General features: G+C 42.2%; 1 protein-coding gene across 1 annotated transcript in view; it reads right to left on the bottom strand.

Moving 5' to 3' along the window:
• Positions 1-15,704, bottom strand: part of nectin3b (nectin cell adhesion molecule 3b) — a 48,256-nt gene that overhangs the window by 6,228 nt on the left and 26,324 nt on the right. The window contains exon 6 of the mRNA XM_058627944.1: positions 119-263. Within this exon, the coding sequence (XP_058483927.1) occupies positions 119-263 (145 nt within the window). The remainder of the gene's footprint in view (positions 1-118; positions 264-15,704) is intronic.

Below are 15,704 nucleotides of genomic sequence, written 5' to 3'. Positions count from 1 at the left end.
AATAAATACTGCCCAGCACTACCTTGAACCCACAGCTGGGCTTCAGACAACCTCATGCTCAGCTGCTGGGTCATTGCACCCGGACTGCTATAACGTGTGAATGATCGGTTAGACTCACACTTTGTCAGTGAAGGCTGGGGGCGGAGCCTTGCGGGCAGTGACGATGACAATGACGAAGATGGCAATGAGGAAGAGGGCGAGGACTGCTCCCATTACAGCGCCGGCCACAGCGATGGAGTTTGACCTCTCTGCTCGAGACTGGTCTGAGACAGAGTGGAGAGAGACAGAGACAGTTCACCACAGACATCATAACATCAGCGTGAGAGCACAACGGGCAGACTCAACAAACTCACAGACAAAAATGAAGCTCATATTCTTTTGTTTTTCATTCGTTCATGTCATACAAACCCCATTTCCAGAAAAGTTGGGACAGTTTCAGTTGAACCTTTATTTTTAACAGAAAAAAGGACAAAGAAAGGTTATCATCATTTGTTCATGACACATGCTCATACCATAGAACGAAACAAAAAGAGTGTAGGTATCCGTTTATCTCATAAAACAGATACACACGTACAGTATTATGTACCTCAGGGCCCTCTCAGATGTAAGAAAGTGCCAAAACAACCTTGTAAACAAAATTGACAATGAGGGGAAAGAGCCAACTAGCTGCTGTCTTATTATAGGAGGTTATGTAGGTTCTGTGTAGAAATTTCAAGTGAATAGTTTGATGGTTTGTGTTTTTTGAGACTTTTCCTGTAATTAGACTTGAAATTGTTGCAGCTTTCCATGTGGAATGCTTGTCCATTCCTGCTGTAAACAAGACTGGGACTGCTCAATGGTCTGTGGTTGCCGTTGTTTGATTCTCCTCTTCATGATGTGCCGTACATTTCCAATAGGAGAAATCTGGGGCCTCATTTATAAAAATGGATTCACCTGAAAAGTTGCTTTCGCACATATATATTCTGATATATAAACCCACGGCACGCACGTCCAGTTTCTCTTTAAAAATCACAAGCAGCCTTTGTGAGCATCAGGTTGACGCCCACAGTTGCCTGTAGTCAGAAAAGAGGATTTTCACACACTGTGAAATTGGGGTACTACGTGGATGCATGCATAAAAACCCTTTTTATTTGGTGGACACAGTGTCCAATCCAATCCAAATACCTAAAAAACTAATAAAATCCATTAAAATACATAAAACATGGGTAAGAATAATAACCATACAATAAAAACAAAAGTTAGTGTTGACATCACTGATGCCAAAAGGCCAGACTGTTATAGAATGTGGCAGATGCTGTGAATGTGTGAGCGAGTGGCCACAACTTAAATGGGTAAACCTTCAGTGAGCGACAGGTGCAAACACACTGCAGTGACCCAAAACACATGCAGAAGGAGAAATGAGCTGCATATTCAAAAACACAAACGAAAACACAAAGAAATGCAACGTAGAAACGCACTGCAAAAGAAAAACAACCTAAAACCCAAAACACACAAATCCCAAAACACACGCACATTTTTTTCAGTTATTGAATAGCTCGATATTTCAGCATCGATTGCTCGATGTGCTTTGGGTCGTTGCCGACAGAAACAAAAACACAAGCATATTCAGAAACGGAGGTGGGTCTGTGGGAGCGCTCGTATTCGATACATACTCCGGGACTACTTCATTCTTACTTTATTAAAAGACCTTTATTAAGAGGTTATCTATGACGGAGTATAAGGGCCACATTGAGAAAAAAATTTTTTCACAGACTTTGAGAATCTTGCTCGCTCTCAGAAACAACCAATCACAATAGAGCCAGTCCTCCCCGGGTTCCCTAACCCAAGTAGAATGTAAACCCACACAAGCAGAACTCAAGAGAGCATATCTACGCATGTGGAATAATATTTTGCCTGCATTCACATTGTTTGTCGCTCGACTGAGTTTTGGCACGGTTGTGTCGCCATAGAGGAGTGTGTGTTTTCTGTCCTGCGTTTGTTTTGGGGTTTGTGTGTGTTTTCTGTCCTGCGTTTGTTTTGGGGTTTGTATGTGTTTTCTGTCCTGCGTGTCTTTTGGGGTTTGTGTGTGTTTTCTGTCCTGCATGTGTTTTGGGGTTTGTGTGTGTTTTCTATCCTGCGTTTGTTTTGGGGTTTGTGTGTGTTTTCTGTCCTGCGTGTGTTTTGGGGTTTGTGTGTGTTTTCTGTCCTGCATGTGTTTTGGGGTTTGTGTGTGTTTTCTATCCTGCGTTTGTTTTGGGGTTTGTGTGTGTTTTCTGTCCTGCGTGTGTTTTGGGGTTTGTGTGTGTTTTCTGTCCTGCATGTGTTTTGGGGTTTGTGTGTGTTTTCTGTCCTGCATGTGTTTTGGGGTTTGTGTGTGTTTTCTGTCCTGCGTGTGTTTTGGGGTTTGTGTGTGTTTTTTGTCCTGCATGTGTTTTGGGGTTTGTGTGTGTTTACTGTCCTGCATGTGTTTTGGGGTTTGTGTGTGTTTTCTGTCCTGCATGTGTTTTGGGGTTTGTGTGTGTTTTCTGTCCTGCATGTGTTTTGGGGTTTGTGTGTGTTTTCTGTCCTGCATGTGTTTTGGGGTTTGTGTGTGTTTTCTGTCCTGCAAGCTTCCATTTGCTTCATCCTCTAGCACTGTTCACCCTGGAACAGTTTCAGGTGAGGCAGTGAAACCGACTGTACAAGACAAACAGTAATACTAGCAAAACATTTCATTCGTACAGCAGATATCTTTTGTAATAATTAGATTTATTTAACACTGTGAAGTAATTTCAAACAGTTTCTGGTTATTCATCAGATGTGCAGTTTGTCCGCTCTCTCATTTATTTGCGTAAGCATGGATCAGAGTTTCTGTGAATGCTTGCATGTTTCCCCTCAGGTTTGTTTATTTATAAATAACAAAACTTTGCATAGAAAGTGGCCTACGCCTTTTTTGTGCGTATACAAGCTTTATAAATGAGGCCCCTGGACTTCTGACAGATCAGTCTAGCCCACACAGTCTATGGTGCTGTGCTGTAACTCGTGCAGAATCAGACACGGTGTCATCCTCCTGAAATAGACATGGAGTTTCTGGTAAAAGATGGGGGTATATGATGAAATTCCAAAATAAAATGTGAAATAAAATATAATAAATGAAATGTCAGCAATTCCCATAAATAAAATATGAAATAAGTCTGTAACTCTCATAAATAAAATATGAAACTCCAACATAAGCCTCTCCATCAGTGGTACCATCACATACTGTATATTCAGATCACCTATAACATGTTCACTGATGCTTCCTCAAATCATCACTCATTCATTGATAACAGTCTGGATGATCTTTGGAATGAATAATCCAATGACCTCAGAACACATTCCCACTGTCTTTCACTCTAAAATGAGTTCAGAAAACTCTTTGATTGAAAACAAATGATATATAACCTCCTCTTTGCATGAAACAGTTTTATGATGTTTTTAAATATCATACCTCCTGAGGGGTCAATATTCAGTTTCTGCCCTTGGCCTTTCACATCAAAATTCCTAAATCTTTACAAGAGATTATAAAGTGTAAATGGGGAAAGACCTACAATGTTTGCAAACTTGAGCTGAGAAACACTGTCTTTAAACTGACTGACAATTCTCTGACCTACTTAAGACGTATACTGTACACGTCTTTGCAATCCCTAATGATCAGCTGATCAGCTGCTTTTGGTCGTCCCAAAAAACGAGGCTGAAGCTCAGGGGGAATCAGGCCTTCGCGGTAACAGCTCCCCAAACTGTGGAATGATTTGCCGCTGCACATTAGGCGTCATCACTTACTGTTTTAAGTCTGTCTTAAAAACATCAGTGTGAGTTTGTTCTGTTACTTTATGACTGTACGGCACTTTGTTTTAGATGTGCTTTATCAGTAAATTGGATTGGAAAATCATGCTCCTTGTAAAGCCAGTCTTCATAACCTCACATTGGTTGATTTTAATGCACATATTTGATAAAAACAAACACAACTAAATTTAAATGGACAGTTTTAATTTTTGAAGTGTGGTTGTAAAGTCAGTGCTAATTGGGCTGCGTGCTCCCCCCGTGCTAGGAACTCTTGCTCTCACTGAAAACAGGGTTCCCAGTGGTACCCACTTAATAACATCTACATCAGTTTACAATATCTCATGAATACATAGCATGTTCTGACTGGAAACTAAAAAACCCCCACACCAAAGTCCATAGAGAGGATGTGCAATTTTACATCACAGCATTTCTCGAATCTGTAAGTGTAAATGTGTTATTTACTGACTATAGTGCTTGGAATCCTCTGTTCAGATTAACCTCAGTGACACAAACTAACCACACAAAGCAGCAGTAGACCAGCAGCTTCTGTGTCCCTAAGATTTACAAACTCAGGTGTCAGAGAGTGGCAGAGTCTCTTGGCTGGTTCTTGATGCTGGCTGGAAGTGAGCTGTTGGTGTGCACAGCATAGTCAGCAGCGTTTATAATGTACTATCCTGAACTATCCTGTTCACACCGTCAGGATCCTGGAAGTTCCACCCTCCTGTGTGTGTGACTGGCAGGCTCCACACATGAAGCATCTGTCTGTGTTCTTCTGTACTTGGGTCCCTTTATGAACCATTATGACACAGAACTAACTAAAACACTCCCAAAACCACAGGTTTTGGGAGTGTTTTAGTTAGTTCTGTCATTATGCATCTCATTGGTTATGCTGTTATTTAACATGGCTGCATTAGCTGCAGTTTCAGCTATGTTCAGATGTTCATCCATCCATCCATCAAATAGAGGTCGACCAATATTGTTTGGTTTTTTATGGCTGAGAGTGGATATGAGTATGAGTATCCAAGTATCCAATCCAATCCAACTTTATTTGTAAAGCACAAATTTATTTGTAAAACAACCACAGTGCTGTACAGAAACATAAATAAAAGTCATAGGGAGGCAGTATGACATTATAGTAAAGTAGAACATTTAAATTACAAACAAATTACACACTGCTTGACTATTTTGTAAAAAGACCCCACTTCTAATCCCACTTCTTAAAAATAAACCACCAATGCCACATTTTGGCAATGAATGAATCTAAATTAATTGGTCCTCATCCATCCATCCTTTATGTTTAATGTGTAGATACTGTTGTTTTCTCCTGTTTAATTAGCTTTGACAGACCATATGTTTGCATATGCTCCATGTTGTCTACTGAGAGGATTAGGATTAATCCTGATTAAGATGCATTAAACACACAGAACAGACGGATTTGGCCAAACAGCAGTGACTGTGGGATACTGAAGCAACTGTGGACAAAGGGTAAGAAGGGAAGAAAAGTAAAGTAGCTCAATTCCAGTTAAATTACATTTATGTTGAGGGGAAAATCTATTAAATCGCCAAGATCAGAATCCCAAAAAACAGCTGATTGCAGATTGGACGGGCTGGGACTTCAGAGCTTGGCCCTCTGACCCTCTCACCATCATGTCCCTTCCTGCTGTCCTCTAACATGTAATAACTATTCTATTACCTCTGATGCTGTTCATCAAGCTGCCTCCTTAAATGCCTGGCGACAGACAATGTCTCAAACTGACAGGAAATACTGTACGTACTTTAAATTCAATATGTGAGCAACACCATCAGGAGTTCCAGAGGTTTGATAAAAGCGTCTAAACTTGATATGAAAGAGCTGGCAGCTTAAATAAATACAGCAGTGATCACAAATGGTGCCTCTGATATGCTGTTCTGAGTGATTAGGCAAAAAATGTATTCAACTTCTTTCAGCTTCTCCCTTTAGGGGTGTGCACGGTGGATCACCTGCCTCCATCTTGTCCTCTCCCTTGTGTCCTTTGTCTCCTGTTACACCAACTGTCCTCATGTTCTCCTTCACAACACTCGTGATTATTTTGGAAAATGATATGCATAAAATATGTGTTAATGACATTTCTGTCCCATCTGAACCATTCATCCTCTCTGGAGCGGTTGGGATTAGTGGCGGATCAACCATCCCCTCCCAACTGGGATCTGGCTCCAGTGCAAAGGCTTCTCTGTCTTTTCCACTTCAACAACACACACATGCGCGCACGTGCACGCACACGCACACACATGCACGCACACACACACAGCACATTGAGGCTGACGAAGGTCAGTGCAGCTCGATGGAGACGATACAACTTAATCTAGCTGACGTGGAGGATCGGAGCAGACGATGCAACGTCCGCGACACCAGGCTACCTGAAGGACCTGAAGGGTCTAATGCTACGTTCATACCAGATGCAATGCGACTTTGTCACACAACAAGTTTACATACAAAGTCTCTGCCACAGGACAGATGGTTTGTTAATATAATGTGTTCGATAGGCCTCTTTTTTCATCGTTCTTATGATTAGTCAATACTGTATGTGCCTTTAACTCTCCTCCACTACTTGGCTGACAGTCATTTTTACCGACTCTGCCCCCTGCTGGCAGCGTAATGGAAACATACTTAAACAGTCTCTGTAACAGAATCATCACTATTCAGGTGTTACACCAGCACTATAATCTTGTGCGTTCACTGTGGCATCATTTAGCCAGTGGCTAGCTAGCTAATCGCTACAGCCGAAATGTTGAGGGCAATGTTAGGCTTATTTAATTGAAGGCTATCTGTCACACCTTTTTGGTTTTCACTTTCTGTTAATTATGGACACAGACCTTGTTTATTGCTCGAATGACAGTCCATATGTCCATATATTCCATGTGCATGGCTTTGTTCTTTCCCCGGTCTCACGTGTTGTGCGTGTATGGGTGCCGGGACATCCTGAGAGGAGAGCTGTTCCCTATGTAAGCTAACCTGACAGTTATATGGTCACGAAGAATTCTGGGAAATCTTGTTAAGGGTTAAAACCATGTTCTCCCGATAGCCCATTTTCATACTAGGTCATGGATATAAATGTTTTGTAATTTTTTTTTGGTCTTGTTTAATGGGCTTTATGTTATTTGTTAATTATCGGGCACCACCAGAGGCTATTTTGGGGGAAATTGTCTTTATTCTTGTCATATTCTGGGTAACAGGAGTGGAACTTTAGACTAATCATTAAGGGAAAGGCTTACTCATTTTATATTTATATCAGCCATATCGGTGAGTCAGGCAGTCACAGCTACTGGTGCTATATTTTATTGCCAGGTACATGGTGGATTACCCTGAGATCAGCATTCAATAATGGGTGATTTATCAGGTTAAATACACCACGTAAAAGAAAAGTGTCCTTACTTTTATGCGTTGTTGGAAAATTGACCTGGCTCTTCTACAGGAGACGCACCTGTTAAGCAGAGACTTGGCCACGGTTTTACCACACAATGGCTGTCATATGTAAACATTATCTCAAAATGAAGGAGAATGCTAGAATTATTTGAATATTGTCTCATTGTGGGGGGCCGACATAAAAGCAGCATAGCATACACATGATCTTTCCAGCTTGACTGCGATCCTGGGCGAAGACTCTTGGACGTTCCTTTAACCCTACAGTTTCTCAGCCAGATATAAATCATTCTCAAGGACAGATTTTCTTTTCACTTCTCCACAACAGAAAATTGATGCTGCTGCTTTACTGCCTATGCAACCTTGGGCTGCTTATCCAAGCGTGCTACTAGGTGGCGCTTTTACACCACTTTGTTCAGATGTGAGGATCATAAATCCCAGTTTTTGACCCAGGACTTTTTTGGGTCTTTTTTTCTTTAATTTAGGCTCGGTCTATGACCCCAGAATTGTATGGGATGTGGTCAAAGCAACACCACCCGCTTCACCTCAAATAAGCTTTGGAAGCTGACTTGGCTGGAATAGACTCAACCCTACAAAGTAACTAGACACTAGACTAGACAGTGTTACTATTTTCAGGGGTCTAGACCCTGCCATCTTCTAGCCTCCAAAATAATGACCAATGAGTATTTTGCTGACATCCATTCTATCAGGTCTGCAACAGGCAAAATTGTTACTGAGCCCAAGCAGATGAATGAGACATTTAGCTTGTTTTACTCCAATTTATACCAGTCAGAGATACTGTTAGATAGTGTGGGAAATAACCAGTTTTCTTTCTGTTTCCTATAGTGGTTAAGATAACTATCTACTAACAGTCAAGCTGTGAATGAAGGCTGGGGAAATTGTATGATAAGGAAGGGTCAGCGTAAGGGTTGCACATAATGGTATCTGTTAGTCGTCGTAAACATTAGATGTAATGGGGTCATAAACGTTAGGTCTGGTGTCTGTTCTTGTTTTACTTGGATGTTTCTGTATAAATGGTAAAGCTTTCTTGAGAAACGGGAGAGACCATTTTAGACCATCCTTGGTGACAGTGTCTCCTCTCCATTAGCAACTTCTTTTGACTACTGGCTCAGGAGTCAAGGGGACAAAGGGAACGTGCACCAGATGCCTATGTTGACATTCCCAAATCCACAGCCACGGCCAACAGATGAAGACGAGGTAGAAGCTGTGTGTGGGAGGTGTTTTAAACTCAGATGGGCCAACATCCGACTGGCCAACTGGTCGACATCCTGGTCGTGGATGGGAAACTGGACAATAGCGAATATCTGGACACACGTTCTGCACGCTGAATGAAATAAGGTTTTACTTTCAACAGATGGTTAAATGAACAATTTGGTCCCTGGGATGAAATGATTGTTCATGTGTGTATCCCTGTGTAAATTGTGTTTTGTATAACTTTTTGTTGTTGTACTTGTGCACTCACTTGTATGCAAGCTTCTGTGTATAGGTGTATAGGTGGAGTACTTGGAGGTGACAAAACACCATTGTATGTGAAAATATCTTGTGAACCAAGTAAAGATTGTGAATCGAATTTGTGTCACATTTCAGGATGGGCCTCAGGGAACCCATATAGTGAGAGTGATTCAGATGAAGAGATAGTATGAATAGAATTTTTTTTTTTTTTTGTTTGTTGTTTTATTTCTCTCTTGTTATATTCTGATATTCTAATAGTTATACCTATACTAATATGTTTGCCGTGTGTAGTCATAGAAAGAGTTAGTTGATGAGACCATGTGATTTCCCAAAAATATGTTGACACTTTGTGTCAAAAGGGAGGAAATGTGGGAAATAACTGTTTTTCTTCTTGTTTCCTGTAATGTTCTAAGACAACAATTAACAGTCAAGCTGTGAATGAATGCTGGGGTGATTATATGATAGGGAAAGGTCACCAGGAAAGGTCAACGTAAGGGTTGCACATAATGGCATCTGTTAGGGTAAACATTAGATAACATTAGGTATGGTGTCTGTTCTTGTTTTACTTTTGGAGGAAGGGAGAGACCATTTTAGACCGTCCTTGGTGACAGTGTCTCTCCTCCATGCAAAAATCCATGCATGCAGTAAAGAGATGACAAAGGCAGTTTTTCAAGAGACGCTAATATAGCTTTAATATCCTTAAAGAAAGACAAGGACCCTGTAGACTGTAGTAGTTATAGACCACTCAGTTTATTAAATGCAGATCTTATATGCAAAAGTGCTGATCCGACGCATTCAGAATCACATGTCGACATTAGTCAGCTGTGATGGGACTGGTTTTGTAAAGTCTAGACGAGCTGCAGACAATGTCAGCTTGATACTATGAAGGCTTTAGTTGGCTTGTGGTCCTTTTTGTGGGCAGTTTGATTTTTCATCATCATGTCAAAAAGTGCTGTCTCATTGAGTCCAGAACTTTTTAGCACTTTTCTCTCGAGCCACTTGCTTAGATGATTCGTCAGTCCTCCACTGTGCGTCGTATTTCAGTTCACCACACTCATCATCAGCTGTGATTATATGCCTATGACGTTCTGATCTTTATGGAGAAACCACTACAATCCAAATCCACACTAATTCCCCTTAATTATTTGGCTAAGATTAATTTAGCTGCAATTCCCAGCTGCATTCCAGTTGTCAAAGACTTTAAAGGGGACATATTATACCCTATTTCCCCCATTAAAATAGTTCCCTGGTGTCCTAATGAACATGTCAGTGACATGCCTTGGTCAAAATACCATAAGGATGAAGCATCATAGCAGTTCAATAACCCTGCTAAGCCCGCCCCTTTCAGAACGCTCGGTTTTCGTGCATGGTCCCTTTATATGCAAATGAGATACAGGCACACACACACCCACTTCTTCCAGGGGGTTTCTGATTTGTCCTCTTTACAGCACTTTACAGCTCTATTCGTCTCCCCCTCCCTCCTCTAGTTCTCTGACAATATCAACATGGCAGCGTGCGCAGAAAACAGCCAGAGTGCCGTCACAGGAAGAGACGTTCTACATAAGGATCGAGCCGAACACTGCCAAACTGTTAATCAGTTAAAAACACTTAGGAACAGCACCACTGATCGCCAGCGGCGCGGCAAGCTGCATAAGCTGGCGCTGTATGTTACTGTATCAGACCGGTGACTATGCTCCGGAGACCTCGCCACCGCTGATCGCCACCGCGGCACCGCTGATCGCCAGCGGCGAGCTGCCTAAACGGCTGCTGTATGCGACTGATCGCCAGCTCCGGTGCAGACCGGCGACGGTCGCCGCCGCTGGCGATCAGCTTTTTTTTAGGCGAGCTGCATAAACGGCCGCTCGCCGCTGTATATGTGATTGTATCAGACTGAGTCTGTGCTCCGGTCATGGAGGACGTACTGAACAAATACTTTTAATTAGGACGTGTCAGAATGGTTAGTTATGAGCTCTATGTGACCTTTTCTTAACAACGTGTGTGTGTTTGTACGTCGGTGAAATACGTCCCCTGATTAAATACGGCGACCGCTGGCCGCAGTCTAGTGCGAACACACGAACACACGTTTGCTGACTTCTTCCTCCCTCGCCTGCACTCTCGCAGGGACAAGGTGGAGCTAAGGTGGAGCTCTCGAAGTAAACTTACTGGTGGGCGGTAACATTCGCGGTGAAATGCGCATGCTGCCGTCATAAGCGCAGGGAATTCAACATTGAGTGTTTTATCGCCTATACTTACACTAAGGGGAACCACGAAAACATGACGGAGTATTCTTTTTCCACACTTTGGCGACTGGTAGGGCCCCCAGAGTCCCAAATATAAGTATTAAAATGGTTAAAAAGTTGATTTTGCGTAATATGTCCCCTTTAAGTATCTCACAATATAAATCTTCCCATCCTTGAACCACATTGTAAAGCATAACTACTGAGAAACACATATTTTGAGCAGACTTAGACAGAGCCCATGTCTCTACAAACTCAAAATTAACATTTTTCCCAGAATCAGTTTTGTCACTTCAATGATTCCCCTCTCTTCTCCTGTCAATTACTGGAACAAAATACATTCTATTTTCTATGTCACGGTTCATTTGGAACAGAAAACACCCATGCTTGAAAATGTCCACCATACAAAGGGGAATGGCCAGCGGTGGCATATCAGTATCTACTTGTAAGCTTTTTCTCTGGTCATACGCACTTAGGCCTTGCTCATGCACCATGACTCTAATGCCCCTGTTTACTGGCATGAGCTACAAGTAAATTGTGTGAGACCGTGGGACTTGCAAGAGGTTCTCTTTGCTAATACATCAGTACTGTAATACACCTCATGGTGCAACCTGGACACATCCTCAGTGATGGTCCCAGGGTCATAGGGTGTTTCGGGTCTTCATCAGACACCCTCACCCAGGCGACCCAGCCGGGGGTGATCAGTCCCCTGTGTCCAGGTAGCGCACTACCCAACGCCTCCCTCCTCTTCAACCAGAGCCAACGTGAAGCCTTCTCAGATGCTTCCAGGATGTTTTTGATGGCTCTTCGCCTGTGCAGTCCACAAATGCCAAGGATCCCCAGGACCCGGTGTAAGGACTTGCCTGCAAACCCCTGCAGCCCACCTCAATAGGCTCGCAGCAGGCCTTCCACCCATTCCTCCGGCACTCAGCCACAATATCGGCGTACTTCGCCCTCTTCCTCTCCTGCGCTTCCTCCATTCTGTCTTCCCAGGGGACAGTTAGCTCAAGGAGCACCACCTGCTTGCTGCTCCGGACATCAAGACCATGTCTGGCCGGAGTGTCGTGGCTGTGATGATGTCTGGGAATCGCAACTGCCTCCCTAGGTCAACCAGGAGCTGCCAGTCCCTTGCTGTTGTGAGCAGGCCCCCCTGGGTCTTCTTGGAGGTTTGAGGTTTCTCCCTTGCTTGGACAAAGGTGATCCAATAAGCAATGCCAGTTTTTGTATCAAAATGAGTTGGTCTGGGAAAATATTAGAGAGGCTTCCCACAATCCGGACTACCAGCAGATCCATGTTAACTATACAGTATATTCAGAACATATTTGATCCCTCATATGCTCCACTGTTTGAAGTAAATAACAGATCCCTTGTGTAGCGTATGCGCTATGAAAGCCTCCGGTTAGTTTTTGCATGTGATGTGGAATTGGTCACACAATTTTGGTCTTGAGTGGCAGCTGAGCTATGTGACTTAGTGTCAGTGACCATACCACTGACTATACCTGTCCTTTTGCTGAACGATCTGTCAGAGTTGCATATTACTTCACTTAAAAAGCGCACTTTAATGGCCAGTCTGACAGCTGCCAAAAAGCTAATGGAAACCTCCCCATTCTCTCACCATCAGACACTGGGACCTCACTTTTCTGGGTATCATTTATTTAGAACTGTTGACTGTTGCTAGATTTAATGGTGCTAGTGAGGCTTCCATAAACAATTGGCATGCAGCAGCTGATTCACTAAAATTATTTATAAGATGAACTCCTTACTTGACGCCTCTTTGTCAGACTTTCAATTTCCTTGCTTCCACTGAGTGAGTCTTCTATTCTCTATTCTCTCTTTTTTTGTTTTTTTTTATTTATTTATTATTTAATTATTTATTTTTCTTGTCCTTATGGTTTTGTTTAGTTTGTGCCTTATTTAGGTGGTGGTTTATTTTTATTTAGTTGTTAAGTAAAAATATTCAGTTACAAAAGAACAGCTCATTCAACATTATGAACTCACTGATGGGGGTCAGTTTTTGGTGTGGTTGTATAAGGTGTTGACACAGTGCTGACTCACTGTGTGTGACCGCCCCACATGCCAACTTAATTCTTCTTAAGAATTTGTTTACCAACTTATATCACTGTCAGACAACGTTTTTTCAACTGAAAAATGAAAGTTTGTAAACTGCTCACTGTCCCGTACAAAAGTCCATCGATAAAATCAGTGTTTTTAGCTTGCTGGGACACAGGAGTCTGGTCTGCTAGTGGACATTTTACAAAGGTGAGTCTTTTATTATGAATGTATGAATACAGTGACTAATAACTGTATTCCTTGTGTTTCCTCTGGCAGCCCTGTTGTTAGTGATTGTAGTGTCTAAAAACGTGTCTCTTCAGTATGTCATACAACTCCACTTCAAAAAACCTGAACCATCCCTTTAACATTGAAGTCTCTCTTGTTAACAGACGTCAGCGCTGCATGTCTCTATGCCGCCTGAGACTCTTACTTCATTGTCTTTTAAAAAAGTATCCTTGGAAACTGTTGTGTTGGAGGAAAATAAGCAAATCCACTGATCCTCTCCAACAGTGTGTCAAACACATTGAGGCTCCGCTGGCTGACATCATTTACTGCGCTGTGGATGTGCACACTGAGCATGTCCCATTTCAAGGTCAAAGTGACAACGGGTGCCATCACAAGATCTGTAGAAGACGTAGGTCAGCTGAAATAAGCACTTCCAGAGGAAAAGTCTATCTGACAGGATGACCTGGGTTCCATGCTTCTAAGTGTCAAGGTCACGTTGGCATGATGTGCCCTCAGAGCCAGTGCAGCTGTCTGTAGTGGAGCAGAGCACAATGTGCCATTTCAGACTCCAGCAGCTAATTTTCCTCCTTTCACAGCAGCACACTTAACCCTTTTTACATACACACACACACACACACACACGCACACACCCGCACACGCATGCGCACGCACATGCACACACACACACACACATCGTTCCCAGCATCCCTCTGCCTCCACATTCTGTGGACAGGTAGAGTTTGTACAAAGACAGCCTCCAAACAGCAGCTCCAGATGAGCTTGTTGCCATGGGGACAGTCAATGGGCTGGAGAGTGGGGACTTTGGGCCAGACATAAACACTCGGCATTTAATTTTACCAGCTGGTAGACAGTGGGAGAAAGACACAGGGGGAGGGGCAGTGTTTGTGTGTGTGTGTGGGGGGGGGTTCAGAAACAAAGCAGACACAAGAGGGCACACAGAGAGAGAGCGGAGGTGCTGCTGGATAAAAGATTGGTCGAACTGTATGTAACAGTGTAAATTCTATACACCCTGCAGGATTGTTGGAGAATTGTGAAGATAAGGCAAAGTGATGATTAGGTTATGTGCAGCGTCCCGCACGTGCATACTGGATTCAGGGAGGTGGTTATGCAGCATTATGCGTTAGGGAGCCAGAGATGATGTCATTTACAGAAGCACAAAGAGACCGAGCAGTCTGAAATAATGACACGCTCAAAAACCTCCAGAGACTAACTCACAGGTGCTAAGGTGCTTTATTGAACTAAAGTCTTTTAGAATGACTGACAAAGGAATATTCCACTGTTGTCACCAACATCATGGTTTTATATGCCCAGAAAAATGACAGTTCCTCCTTTATATACAAAAATGATCACAAGGTGCTTCTCATGGACAAAGTGGGGCTGAAGTAAATTCAGTCTTATGAACAACAGTGATTCTACAAAACTATAAAATAAACCCTGAAAAACACATACGGACATTTAACCGACTTTACACTAAAATTCATTTAAGCATCTTTGTCTTTGTGTGTGTTTGAATGCCTGCATCAGTAATTGTCATATTGACAAGGGCAAAGACATGAATATGGCACCACATAGTGTTACAGTGAAAATCTGGCTACCAGATTCATAAGTAAACAATAATAAGAAAGCACTCAAAAGTCTTCATCTAAGGCACTAGTTGCATTCGTTGACACTAAGTGAAGGACATTTCCTTAAATGAAAATAAAAGTCTGTCAACTGAGTCGTCAAGCAAGTGTGGTATCTTATTCTGTCATAGTGCAAGAGAGCACAAGCAGAGCACCACCCCCCAAAAAACCTGACAGATCATTTAAATGATGCTCTATGGTTTCCAAATTACTGACTTGTTTTAAGATGCTTTCACCAAAAAAAACTATATTTAACTATTTTCATCACATTGAGATTAGGGCTAATCTACAACTAACCGATTACCAACTGAACCGGCAGCTATTTTGATCATCGCTGAATCAGTTTGACTGTTTTTTGTTTTCAGGTTTTTTAGCTACTTTAATGTGAATATTTTCAGGGTTTCTGCTCCAATATCACAAAGACATGATTAAAACTGAGTAAAACATCATCAAATGGAGGTTTGGAGACATTGTTTGGACCAAACAATAGTTATAGAGACAGTTTCACATGAGTGAATTCAAGTGTGGAGGCGTCCGTCTACGAACTGGCGCCCCAGTAAAATACGAAAGATGGAGTTCTGTGTTTGTCATATTTAAAATGACATTAAATAAAATGAACATGTCTTAACCTGGTTACTAGGTGATGCACGGTGTAAACATTTTTTTCAAGGGAGCCACATTCTACCATCAGAGTCAGCTTGTTTAGTTGTATCTGTGTTCCTTTTGTTGTTTTGATAATAGATGGACTCATGGAGAGGGAGACGACTGATCACATTATGCAAAACAAAAGATGACATTAGCTATGTTTACATGTGCAAAATGTCTTCACTCGTTACGATTGCAATTTACAATTCCATCGTTTACATGGACGCAAAATTAAATGATCCGATT

The sequence above is a fragment of the Solea solea genome, chromosome 4 (genome assembly GCF_958295425.1).
Source record: "Solea solea chromosome 4, fSolSol10.1, whole genome shotgun sequence".
Classification (NCBI taxonomy): domain Eukaryota; kingdom Metazoa; phylum Chordata; class Actinopteri; order Pleuronectiformes; family Soleidae; genus Solea; species Solea solea.
This window is presented reverse-complemented; position numbering and strand designations above follow the sequence as displayed.